Raw genomic sequence first — 13,765 nt, forward strand, 5'->3', positions numbered from 1 at the left:
ACAACAGGTTTGAGGATACTTTGAGAACCTTGAGATCGAGAAGGTATCAAGTACCAAGGAATACATGTAGAGTAATTTAGGTAAGAGTCTTGAGGCCTCGGACGCTGCAGTCTTCAGGCTCCTCTCTGTCGTGGTAAACTCATAACAACCTCTTTAACAACTGCTCCTATTGAAGGATCAGGAGAATCAGAGAAGAAATGGAAGACTGCTCTAACCTCTCCTGAAACAATATTTTTGAGAAAATGCCATTGATACATCCACAGACAATTGTACCTTCTACCTTAGTGCTCTGCCTCTGTAGGTTTTACCATTAGTAGTTTAATAGTTCTTGTGTTATGACTGTGAACAATCCCAGATCACTAGCGATATTGGTCCTAGTGAAGGATCCCTTCTATGATGTCAATATGACATGACAGGGCACTGACATGGGGTTTTCGGCCAACAGGAACCCTTTAATGATATAAATGTAAAACAAGCTCATCAAAATATATTTCAGTTCCTAACTACAATCACTTCTCTATGACATAAGGAGTCCTGATTCACCTAAGTTACTAGAATATAATTGATCCAATCTCTCATAACTCAATTAACGGGGTTGTTCAAAATTTACTGTTGACTGCTTCATTTCTGGCCACCTCTGCAGTCTTTTAGAGGTGGCTGGTCTCCTAAGCAATGAGTGTGTGTTTGCAAGCTTTTTGCTTTAGAGCTTGTAAGCACTGCTGTGAAGCTGGCCAGATCGCTGAAACCAAGAGCTCCTCCAGTGCTGCAAACAGGACACTACCTCTGCTTGCATGATGGAAGAGCGCACAATTCGGACTAGTGTTGCAAACATGCCGAGTCATCAATTTTTCAGGAGTGCATCTTGCTCTGGCAAGCAGGACGCCATGTAGCTGTGAAGTGGTGCTCTCCTGAATATAGAGGTTCAGAAAACCCCTTTAAAGCAATCCTTCAGTCTATAGTAAAAAACTGATCATACTGTACATGGCCAACGTATGGAATACATAATTGATGTCCTCCCTTTCTAAGCGGCTATCGCTGTCTCTCTCTTCTGAACCCCCATCACAAAATAGATGCCACGGACTACTTTATGAAGGGTATGCACTTGTGTGTACTATACAGCTACACGTGGCCACATTTTTACTTTAGATTGGAGGGCTACATTAAAGATAAGTAATTTATGCACAGTGTGATGCTGAGTCACTTCTCAAGGACAAACTATGAGCCAGGGTTATCAGAAAGTCCGAGGTCAGATACCAGGAGGGCTTGTAGTACAGAGGGGCAAGACTGTTATGACCCCAATGGCGAGGGTCTCAGAGGAACGTGGTAGTCTGCAGAGTACAAAAATCCAGCTCATAGGGCAGTGGTAACTGGGTTGACCATATATCTACTCCTAACGCCAACACTAGAAGTAGCCGGGGATCATTCCTACGTTGATTCTAGATGACATGCGCCAGCCGGAGAATCTAGCTACCCCTAGTAGAGGAAAACAAAGACCTTTCTTGCCTCCAGAGAAGGGGACCCCAAAGCTGGATAGAAGCCCCCCACAAATAATGACGGTTAGGTAAGAGGAAATGACAAACACAGAAATGAACCAGGTTTAGCACAGAGAGGCCCGCTTACTGATAGCAGAATAAAGAAAGGTAACTTATATGGTCAACAAAAACCCTATCAAAATCCACACTGGAAATTCAAGAACCCCCGAACCGTCTAACGGTCCGGGGGGAGAACACCAGCCCCCCTAGAGCTTCCAGCAAAGGTCAGGATATAGATTTGGAACAAGCTGGACAAAAATACAAAACCAAAACAAATAGCAAAAAGCAAAAGGCAGACTTAGCTGATATAACTGGAACCAGGATCAGTAGACAAGAGCACAGCAGACTAGCTCTGATAACTACGTTGCCAGGCATAGAACTGAAGGTCCAGGGAGCTTATATAGCAACACCCCTAACTAACGACCCAGGTGCGGATAAAAGGAATGACAGAAAAACCAGAGTCAAAAAACTAGCAACCACTAGAGGGAGCAAAAAGCAAATTCACAACAGTACCCCCCCCTTAGTGAGGGGTCACCGAACCCTCACCACGACCACCAGGGCGATCAGGATGAGCGGCATGAAAGGCACGAACTAAATCGGCCACATGAACATCAGAGGCGACCACCCAGGAATTATCCTCCTGACCATAGCCCTTCCACTTGACCAGGTACTGAAGCTTCCGCCTGGAGAGGCGAGAATCCAAGATCTTCTCCACCACGTACTCCAACTCGCCCTCAACCAACACCGGAGCAGGAGGCTCAACAGAAGGAACTACAGGCACAATGTACCGCCGCAACAAGGACCTATGAAATACATTGTGAATAGCAAACGACACAGGAAGATCCAGACGAAAAGATACAGGATTAAGGATTTCCAATATCTTGTAAGGCCCAATAAAACGAGGTTTAAATTTGGGAGAGGAGACCTTCATAGGAACAAAGCGGGAAGAAAGCCATACCAAATCCCCAACGCGTAGTCGGGGACCCACACCGCGGCGGCGGTTGGCAAAGCGCTGAGCCTTCTCCTGTGACAACTTCAAGTTGTCCACCACATGATTCCAGATCTGCTGCAACCTATCCACCACAGAATCCACCCCAGGACAGTCAGAAGGCTCCACATGACCCGAAGAAAAGCGAGGATGGAAACCAGAGTTGCAGAAAAAAGGCGAAACCAAGGTGGCGGAACTAGCCCGATTATTAAGGGCAAACTCAGCCAACGGCAAGAATGTCACCCAATCGTCCTGATCAGCAGAGACAAAACACCTCAAATAAGCCTCCAAAGTCTGATTGGTTCGCTCCGTCTGTCCATTAGTCTGAGGATGGAAAGCAGACGAAAACGACAAATCAATGCCCATCCTACTACAAAAGGATCGCCAGAACCTGGAAACGAACTGGGATCCTCTGTCTGACACAATATTCTCAGGGATGCCGTGCAAACGAACCACGTTCTGGAAAAACACAGGAACCAGATCGGAAGAGGAAGGCAGCTTAGGCAAAGGAACCAAATGGACCATCTTGGAGAAGCGATCACATATCACCCAGATAACGGACATGCCCTGAGATAGCGGAAGATCAGAAATGAAATCCATGGAGATATGTGTCCAAGGTCTCTTCGGGACAGGCAAGGGCAAGAGCAAACCGCTGGCACGAGAACAGCAAGGCTTAGCTCGAGCACAAGTTCCACAGGACTGCACAAATGACCGCACATCCCTTGACAAGGAAGGCCACCAAAAGGACCTGGCCACCAGATCTCTGGTGCCAAAAATTCCCGGGTGACCTGCCAACACCGAGGAATGAACCTCGGAAATGACTCTGCTGGTCCACTTATCCGGGACAAACAGTCTGTCAGGTGGACAAGACTCAGGCCTATCAGCCTGAAATCTCTGTAACACACGTCGCAGATCCGGAGAAATAGCTGACAAGATAACTCCATCTTTAAGAATACCAACAGGATCAGCGACTCCAGGAGCATCAGGCACAAAGCTCCTAGAAAGAGCATCGGCCTTCACATTCTTTGAACCTGGTAAATACGAGACAACAAAATCAAAGCGGGAGAAAAACAATGACCAGCGGGCCTGTCTCGGATTAAGGCGTTTAGCAGACTCGAGATACATCAGATTTTTGTGATCAGTCAAGACCACCACACGATGCTTAGCACCCTCGAGCCAATGACGCCACTCCTCAAATGCCCATTTCATGGCCAACAACTCCCGATTGCCCACATCATAATTTCGCTCGGCAGGCGAAAACTTCCTAGAGAAAAAGGCACAAGGTTTCATAACAGAGCAACCAGGGCCTCTCTGCGACAAAACGGCCCCTGCCCCAATCTCCGAAGCATCCACCTCAACCTGAAAGGGAAGTGAGACGTCAGGCTGGCACAAAACAGGCGCCGAAGTAAACCGGCGTTTCAACTCCTGGAAAGCCTCCACGGCAGCAGGAGCCCAGTTAGCTACATCGGAGCCCTTCTTGGTCATATCCGTCAAAGGTTTCACAATGCTAGAAAAATTAGCGATAAAACGACGGTAGAAGTTAGCGAAGCCCAAGAACTTCTGAAGACTCTTAACTGACGAGGGCTGAGTCCAATCAAGAATAGCTCGGACCTTGACTGGGTCCATCTCCACAGCAGAAGGGGAAAAAATAAACCCCAAAAAGGGAACCTTCTGTACACCAAAGAGACACTTTGAGCCCTTGACAAACAAAGAATTTTCACGCAAAATTTTAAAGACCAACCTGACCTGCTCCACATGCGAATCCCAATTATCAGAAAAAACCAAAATATCATCCAGATAAACAATCAAAAATTTATCCAGATACTTCCGGAAAATGTCATGCATAAAGGACTGAAAAACTGAAGGCGCATTGGAGAGCCCAAAAGGCATCACCAAGTACTCAAAATGACCTTCGGGCGTATTGAATGCGGTTTTCCATTCATCACCTTGCTTAATGCGCACAAGGTTGTACGCACCACGAAGGTCTATCTTGGTGAACCACTTGGCACCCTTAATCCGGGCAAACAAGTCAGACAACAGCGGTAAAGGATACTGAAATTTGACAGTGATCTTATTTAAAAGCCGATAATCAATACAAGGTCTCAAAGATCCGTCCTTTTTTGCCACAAAAAAGAATCCCGCACCAAGAGGGGAAGAAGACGGACGAATATGTCCTTTCTCCAGAGACTCCTTGATATATGAACGCATAGCGGTATGTTCAGGTACCGACAGATTAAACAGTCTTCCCTTAGGAAATTTACTGCCTGGGATCAAATCTATAGCACAGTCACAGTCCCTATGAGGAGGCAGTGCACTGGACTCAGACTCACTGAAGACATCCTGATAATCAGACAAATACTCCGGAACTTCCGAAGGCGTAGAAGAAGCAATAGACACAGGCAGGGAATCCCCATGAATACCACGACAGCCCCAACTTGAGACTGACATAGCCTTCCAGTCCAGGACTGGATTATGGGTCTGTAACCATGGCAGCCCTAAAACAACCAAATCATGCATTTTATGTAAAACCAGGAAACGTATCACCTCGCGGTGTTCAGGAGTCATGCACATGGTAACCTGTGTCCAATACTGCGGTTTATTTGCTGCCAATGGTGTAGCATCAATACCCCTAAGAGGAATAGGATTTTCTAATGGTTCAAGAGTAAAACCACAGCGCTTAGCAAATGAGAGATCCATGAGACTCAGGGCAGCACCTGAATCTACAAACGCCATGACAGGATAAGATGACAGTGAGCAAATCAAAGTTACAGACAGAATAAATTTAGGTTGCAAATTACCAACGGTGACAGGACTAACAACCTTAGCTATACGTTTAGAGCATGCTGAGATAACATGTGTAGAATCACCACAGTAGTAGCACAAGCCATTCCGGCGTCTATGAATTTTCCGCTCATTTCTAGTCAGGATTCTATCACATTGCATTAAATCAGGTGTCTGTTCAGACAACACCATGAGGGAATTTGCGGTTTTTCTATCACATTGCACCGAATTAGGTGTCTGTTCAGACAACACCATGAGGGAATTTGCGGTTTTGCGCTCCCGCAACCGCCGGTCAATTTGAATAGCCAGTGCCATAGTATCATTCAGACCTGTGGGAATGGGAAAACCCACCATAACATTCTTAATGGCTTCAGAAAGGCCATTTCTAAAATTAGCGGCCAGTGCACACTCGTTCCAATGTGTCAGCACGGACCATTTCCGAAATTTTTGGCAATACACTTCAGCCTCGTCCTGCCCCTGAGACATAGCCAGCAAGGCTTTTTCTGCCTGAATCTCAAGATTGGGTTCCTCATAAAGTAAACCGAGCGCCAGAAAAAACGCATCAAGATCAGCCAATGCCGGATCTCCTGGCGCCAGTGAAAAAGCCCAATCCTGAGGGTCGCCCCGTAAGAACGAAATAACAATTTTTACTTGCTGAGCAGAATCTCCAGATGAACAGGGTCTCAGGGACAAAAACAATTTACAATTATTCACGAAATTCCTAAACTTAAACCTGTCTCCGGAAAACAGTTCAGGAATCGGTATTTTAGGTTCTGACCTAGGATTTCTGATAACATAGTCTTGTATGCCCTGCACACGAGTAGCCAGCTGGTCCACACTTGTAATCAAGGTCTGGACATTCATGTCTGCAGCAAGCATAGCCACTCTGAGGTAAAGGGGAAGAAGAAAAAAAAAAAAAAAACTCAGAATCTTCTTTCTTATAATCCCTCTTCTGCAATGCATTAAACATTTAATACTGGCCTGGCAAACTGTTATGACCCCAATGGCGAGGGTCTCAGAGGAACGTGGTAGTCTGCAGAGTACAAAAATCCAGCTCATAGGGCAGTGGTAACTGGGTTGACCATATATCTACTCCTAACGCCAACACTAGAAGTAGCCGGGGATCATTCCTACGTTGATTCTAGATGACACGCGCCAGCCGGAGAATCTAGCTACCCCTAGTAGAGGAAAACAAAGACCTTTCTTGCCTCCAGAGAAGGGGACCCCAAAGCTGGATAGAAGCCCCCCACAAATAATGACGGTTAGGTAAGAGGAAATGACAAACACAGAAATGAACCAGGTTTAGCACAGAGAGGCCCGCTTACTGATAGCAGAATAAAGAAAGGTAACTTATATGGTCAACAAAAACCCTATCAAAATCCACACTGGAAATTCAAGAACCCCCGAACCGTCTAACGGTCCGGGGGGAGAACACCAGCCCCCCTAGAGCTTCCAGCAAAGGTCAGGATATAGATTTGGAACAAGCTGGACAAAAATACAAAACCAAAACAAATAGCAAAAAGCAAAAGGCAGACTTAGCTGATATAACTGGAACCAGGATCAGTAGACAAGAGCACAGCAGACTAGCTCTGATAACTACGTTGCCAGGCATAGAACTGAAGGTCCAGGGAGCTTATATAGCAACACCCCTAACTAACGACCCAGGTGCGGATAAAAGGAATGACAGAAAAACCAGAGTCAAAAAACTAGCAACCACTAGAGGGAGCAAAAAGCAAATTCACAACACAAGACAAAGGCGTGGTCAAGTCACAGTCCTGGGTCTAATTCCAGAAAGGTACTTCAAGATAAAGGTATAAGAGAAACGGATAGTCAGAGGCCAAGTCCAGGGTCAGGTACCTGAGGACAGAGAGCATCAAAAGCAAAAGGGACAATACATAGGAATTGTCAAGACAAATCTAAGGTCCGGCAACAAGATAAGGAAATCAGACACAGAGCAATGAGCACACACTCCACTGAGAAAAGCTACAACTGACAATGGTCTGCTCATAGCTAGTTAGATAAATAGCTAGCAAATTATCAAGAACGGGAGGAACGACCTTAGGCTAGGCCAGATTGAAGCAGGGTTGTCAATCAAAATACTGACATCCCAGACCGCTCCAGTATCAGATTGGATGACTGGGCTGTCACTAACCATACTGAAATTCAAAGACACACTTCAGATCCTATAGGGCGGCTGAGCTGTCACTCACAGTGTCTATAGGACACATTGAGTGATGAAACCATGACACATAGTACTTCTATTAGAGAATGAATAAGTGGTTCACGGAGGCATAATGTATAGTGTCTGCAGTCTATGCACTCACCATTCCTATGTGCAAGAGTCTATATTTTAAAAGAACTCTTAGATATTTGACAATTCCAAAAATGAGTAACGTTCTAGCACAAGGAGACTTTATTTAAATGGTAAAGTAGAAGCGACAGTAACAAACAAATGAAAGTAAAAAGTGGGAAAAATTATAGCGGTGATAACTTATCACTTCAGGGAATTAAAAGTCAACCAGCAGACACTTTGATAAACAGCACTAACAAAGCATTAATCTCCTTAATGGAACATTAATGTCTGGGATTTGCCACACACACCAAAAGTCTGAGCTCTACATTGGTCTTTCTTAATTGCTCAATCACGATCGCCATTTGTTATGTTGGCCACATTGATAGAAAAAGAATGTGCCCAATTAATTTCGGGTTGGAACAGAATACTAAATACTTATAACATAGCATTGTACATCATTAGCCATTCTTTAGCATAGCACAGGGATATAGAATTTGTTAGCTCTAATACTTATCTTCCAACTACATATTATATCCTTATTTCTATACATATTCCTAAATGGAAGATACTCTTAATATCTACCGAGTGCCCAACATGACAAGAATTTGTGTTAAACCAGTGCCTACTTTCAAAAACACTTCATCGCCCAAAACCACAAGCACTGGTAGTTCTTCTGCAAGGATCTGGTGTCAGATATTTCTCCTTCAATTTCTTCTGTTTCCAGTATAATGGTATGTTCACATTCGATGGAAAAATCTACATTGATTCTGTTGCCAATCCGCAACAAAATTCGCCTTACATGCAGATTTGTTGTGGATTTCCCCATATGAATTCTAAAGGGTGAAGTCCACAGTGAAAATCTGCACCAAGAATTGATATTCTGGGGATGTAAAAATCCGCAATGCAAGTCAATATCCACACAGAAATGTTCAGCAATGTGTGGATGAAACTGTGAAGTCTTATTCATTTGTTGCTAATGTAATCTCCTGCAGATTCACCATCCTCAAGTCCAGATCCTCTGCAGATTTCCCTCTCCAAATCAGTAATGTGGGAAAAAGTCCTAAGAGACATAGGTTGGTGAAAAGTTAGTGGACACAGAAAACCAATGTGGAGACAGGTGCTGCCCGATAAAAGTTCCAATTAGGCGAATAACCAACTTTATTGAGATAAAAACAGCGCATTTCAGTAAAGCACATTCATCTTCATTAATAGATGTAAGGACCTGCACCAAAACCTGTTGTCTTTATAAGAAAAACAAACAGTTTTTTAGCTTATAACGCTTCATTGGAACCATATCTATGAAGCAGCACCAATCTCCACGGTAATTTTCTGTGGCTGTTTCTACCCTTGGACTAACTTCCAGATCCCGCTGATAGTGGTTAAGGTCAAAATCTAACCAAACCATGGAGAGAACCAAGAGGAGATGGATCACTCTTTCCTAGACAAGACTGTTTCAGAAGCTTTTAGACTTGAATCATCCCTGGAGCAGAACCTGGGGACTTCTACCATGTGTTAAGGTTTTAATACTAGAGACTGGACAGGATGGTCCCGACTGGGTACACCTCATCGTGGTATGATGACCTTTACGCTGTTTTGACCAAAATAGAGTTAAAGTGTCGTATGTTATTTACATGTACTATTACTATTTACTTACTACAGGGTATATGCTCACTTTGTTTTCTCTTGGGTTTTGTCTGTGAAATGGCCACATTCTTTCGTTTTGCTGTTTTAGAAGATTGTAGACTTGAACCATCCCTGTAGAAGCTGAGAACTTGTAGTATGTGATAACCCCACTTCCCAAATGTCTCCAGAGTCATATGTTTAGCGAATGGAAGCACAAAGTCCCTTTGAAGTCCCAGTGATGCCACCCCAACTCCACACAGAATACTAAGACTGGGAGAAGAGAAGAAGAGCTTCACCATCTCAGTTGCACTGTAACCTCCATCGTCAGTGACTTTCAAGTCTATTGGGATCTCCACAGGTCATAGCGCTTCTTACAATCTTGCAAATAGACTTGCAGCCTAACACTTTACTGTTAGAGATAGGACTTTAGTCTTAATAAAGCTTCTTACAGTTGTAATATATTCTTTCTCCTTTTATATTTAGCTTTAACTCACCTCAGAAAATTGCAGCCTCCCGAAATCACTTGTTGGATTGGCAATCTTGAAAACTTTCTTTGGCATCACCCAGGTCTCCAATGTCTCAAGTTTACTGACTGCGAGATTAGTGGCATGATGTTTAATAAGAAAACCCTGGAAGCGGTCAGCGAGAAAATAAAGATGGACTGACACTGGGTGGCCCATGGGATAGTACCTGAAAAGTGGAACAGAATGAGAAAAACAGAAAGAAAAGGTTTAGTCCTTGCTACTGGCATTCATTAGTCTTCCTTCAGTTTTTTGAGAGCTATGGTGTCTCAGAATGTGGATTCCATCAAGCTAAAATTAGAAAGATTATGTGTTATTTTATCTTACTTTTATAACATTTTACACATATATTTGTTAGGGGGGGGGTTGAAAGTGCTTGTATCTCAGTATCTCAATCCTGCTGACGTTGAAAAAACTAGATATCAGCATTTTAACAGTAAACCCCATTAGACAAGAACCTGCCAATTTCTAGAGGAATTGCTCACGCTCTTGGTGTTGAGGCCTCCTAATATTCATCCCTGACAGATGATTGGAGATTATAAATTTCAATGCCCGATCCAAGGAAATAAGAAGCCGAACAAGGTGTCTACTTTCCTCTCCCCAATGAAAACACTTGTACACTTGGGCAGACCAGCATACATGTGTATCGGCAGGTAAAATAAGTAGGACGGTTACATGATACCTACTGAAGGTGTACACATCTAGGCAGATATGTGAGCACAATATGTGATCATGATCAGCACCGGAAAACCTAAGAAACCTTTCACAATTAATTGCTCCCAACTATGGAGGTGTTAGGCGCCACTTCTGCATCTTTTGATCTAGCATTGATTCATTAGAGATTACGCCAAGTATAAATTACTTTTCTCCTCCAACAGCTCAGCCCAGGCTTAGACTGGCCCGCTGGAGAACAGGAGAATCCTCCGATGGGCCCCTCAGCCTCAGCCCATACATTTTTTCAGGTTTCCATTGGTTGTTTTTGAAGATATAACTTGTCAAGGATTTTTCTACATCTGAAACTGGCACTGGGGTAAATGATGTGACTACCATAGTACAGTGGGTGCAGTAAGTTTGATAATGGCACAGCATGGCCGAGTCAAGTTGATGGAAGTCATGGTATAGGAGATGTGACTGGTTTAGGCTCTAGATCGATGCTCCTAAGTCATTTGCTTAGATGTATTAGAAAATCCATATTTTATATTTACATTTTCTACAGATATATTTCTGTATAGTTCTATCTATTAAATTTCTGCCTTCCATCTGCTTTGTAAGGTGATTTGTGAAGCAGCTTCTGAACAGATGTGTCGTAGACTAACAGAGTAACTCAAAATAATGAGAAGAAACTAAAAGTCTGCAGATATTGTACACATCTAGCCTAACAAGACCCCATAAAAATGTTTCATTAGTTTATAAAATAATGCTGTCGAGATATAGAACATCTGGATGGATTTTTTTTCTTTTTTACATTCGTTATGTCTTAACAAATGCGGAGCAGTCAGAATACAAACAAGGCCGACATTGATGGACTCCGCAAAGACGCTGCAAACAAATCACAGCAGCCAATATAAGCAGAACCCCACCTGCCGCGCAGAATACTAACGTGCCTTGTTCTTTATTAGCATGTGTGGCGGTAAACACTCACTCCTCGAATATTTGGAGCAAATTTTCACGGTTCTTGCAAAATAGATGATCGAAAAACCTAAACAATTTAATTGCAGATTTTTTTTATCCCAAAGCCGCCTGAGAGAATTCAAATCAGTAAAGCGATGCAAGGATCGATGGGATGTTTGACTTCAACGTGAATAGGAATTTCTTCTGAACAAAGAAGAGGTATTGATGGCCGCTCTTTAGATATGCAGCCAGACGACAAGGTTGTTGATGTGCATATGAAGGGTTTTCGAGAACCTCATAATTGCAGGTCTGGACAATAGCGTTAAAGTGGTTACATCTCGGCAGAACTGTTTATACTATTGAACTGACCTTGGTGACTGCACGTGTCATTTATTACAGAGCTCCTCTTAGCGTACAATGAAAGCTATAACCGTTCTGCTTGCAGATTATGATATTCCGGTAATGTACTAACGGATATTGGCTATGTATATTACAGCCGGAGATTAAAATTTTATGCATTCTTCAGTATAAACTAATGACATCACCCATGGAAACGATGGTTTAGCATCAATATTGATCATATACATGCAGGCAATAGGTTTCTAAACCATCATACCATAATCTTTGAATGAAAGATTCTCCTGAACTAGGAATCGGGTAGTTAGTTTTATCAATCTGTTTGAGATACGTTGCTAAAATTTGTAAGTTGTAAAAAAAAGAGTAAGAATGACTTTAATTAAAAAGAATCTGTCAGCAGGATTCTACCCCCCAAATTATTTATACGTGAATGTAGCTCTTACAAAGACAAGCCCAGCAATACCTTTACATGACCAGTCCGTTCTTCCGTTATTGAGAAATCAGTGTTTGAATTGATATGCAAATGGTACCGTAGATAGGAATCGTCTGCCACTCCAGCTCTACTCCCCGCCTAGTGCCACCTCCAAGGTAGGTAAACATTGTACTGTACAATGTTTAATGTCTGAGTCAGACAGAATTGCACTTTGAGCATTGACCCAGTGTCCATAGCTAGACAAAAAAAAGCAGAATGCAGTACAGAGATGTCCAATGTCATAGCTAATATAGGCGTGATGTCAGTATGAAATCAAGTCCCCTCGCTGGACTTCCACTGATCTACTAGTTATCATAGTGATATTATGAAGGGTATTCAGCTACTAAAAGTTAAGTAGCGCCCCAAACAAGTCACAATCTAATGATATAGATGTAGAAACACAATTCCTGGTCCACTGGAAACCTTTCTCAGATTAATTAGATCATTGCTAAATAATTAATAGATAGTCACTTAGGTGGAAAACAAACACATTTCCACCAATATCATATTATTTTAGGCAGGTTTTTAATGTTAATGTATCTAAAAAGTCTAGCTGACAAACTATTAATGACCCATAATGGCATATGTATTTGTCTTCGCTCACTATTTCCTGAAACAAATAGGTAAAGATATATTAAAAAATTGTATTAGAATGTTTTTAAATTGGAAAAAAAGACAATTTGAGAACTTATCACTTCTGATAGTAGCATTTATTTTTGGGAATTATTTACACTGATGAGCAAAAGGTTAACAATGTTCAGAACTTTTGACTTTCTGGCTTAATATTTCACCATCCACTAGTGCTTCGAATGTGAGCCTACCTTGTACACTCAAATATTATGGGTATGAAAAGGACGACATAGTGTTTCAATAGGACAATGAACCAAAGCATACATCGGGATTGGCAAATAAATAGTTCAACGACAATGAAGTAGAGGTGCTGGTGTGGCCCCCACAGTCCCTAGATCTGTCATGAAGGTGTCACATTGCCCCGGAAGACTTGGCACTAGGCAGGGTTCACACGTGCATTTGGCTGGTCAGCGTATGGCTGCGTACTTCCTCCCTTAAGGTCTGCCTACACTCCGCCTACTTCCGCATGCATCCTGTGTACCTATCTCTAACATTGGGTATGCATGGACATGCGTTGTATGCGGAAGTTGGGGGAGCTTAAGGGAGGAAGTACGCAGCCATACGCAGACCAGCCAAAAGCAAGTGTGAACTTAGCCTTAGATAGTCATGTCGGGTAATGAAGCGCAGTCCTCTTTAGAGATGATGTGATTCATGTCCTAATTTTAATGGATTTCTCTTTCCTTCGGTGTTGAGAGGGTTAAGGACTCTTTCCATGCTGACTGAGACCATACAACCTGGCTGTTCTCAGCTGAAACTGCTTACTCTTTTCTATCTCTATTTATACAGGCTCTGGGCATTTAGTCCTTGCAGGTGAAAGATTCATCTTCCTGTGCTGTGTGCTATAGCTAAGTAGTTGAAGTTTGGAATTGTGGTGTACTGTAGTTTGCTGTTGTACATGTTTGTTTGTCTCCTGTTCCCTTTTCCCATTCACTTTATTCCTCCCTGTCCCTATCATCG

The 13,765-nt window shown here is 42.9% G+C and overlaps 1 protein-coding gene across 1 annotated transcript in view; it reads right to left on the reverse strand.

The window, feature by feature from the left end:
* Positions 1-13,765, reverse strand: part of XYLT1 (xylosyltransferase 1) — a 309,757-nt gene that overhangs the window by 9,270 nt on the left and 286,722 nt on the right. Inside the window, exon 9 of the mRNA XM_077275109.1 lies at positions 9,712-9,907. Within this exon, the coding sequence (XP_077131224.1) occupies positions 9,712-9,907 (196 nt within the window). The remainder of the gene's footprint in view (positions 1-9,711; positions 9,908-13,765) is intronic.

Source organism: Ranitomeya variabilis, chromosome 7 (assembly GCF_051348905.1).
Source record: "Ranitomeya variabilis isolate aRanVar5 chromosome 7, aRanVar5.hap1, whole genome shotgun sequence".
In the NCBI taxonomy this organism is placed as follows: domain Eukaryota; kingdom Metazoa; phylum Chordata; class Amphibia; order Anura; family Dendrobatidae; genus Ranitomeya; species Ranitomeya variabilis.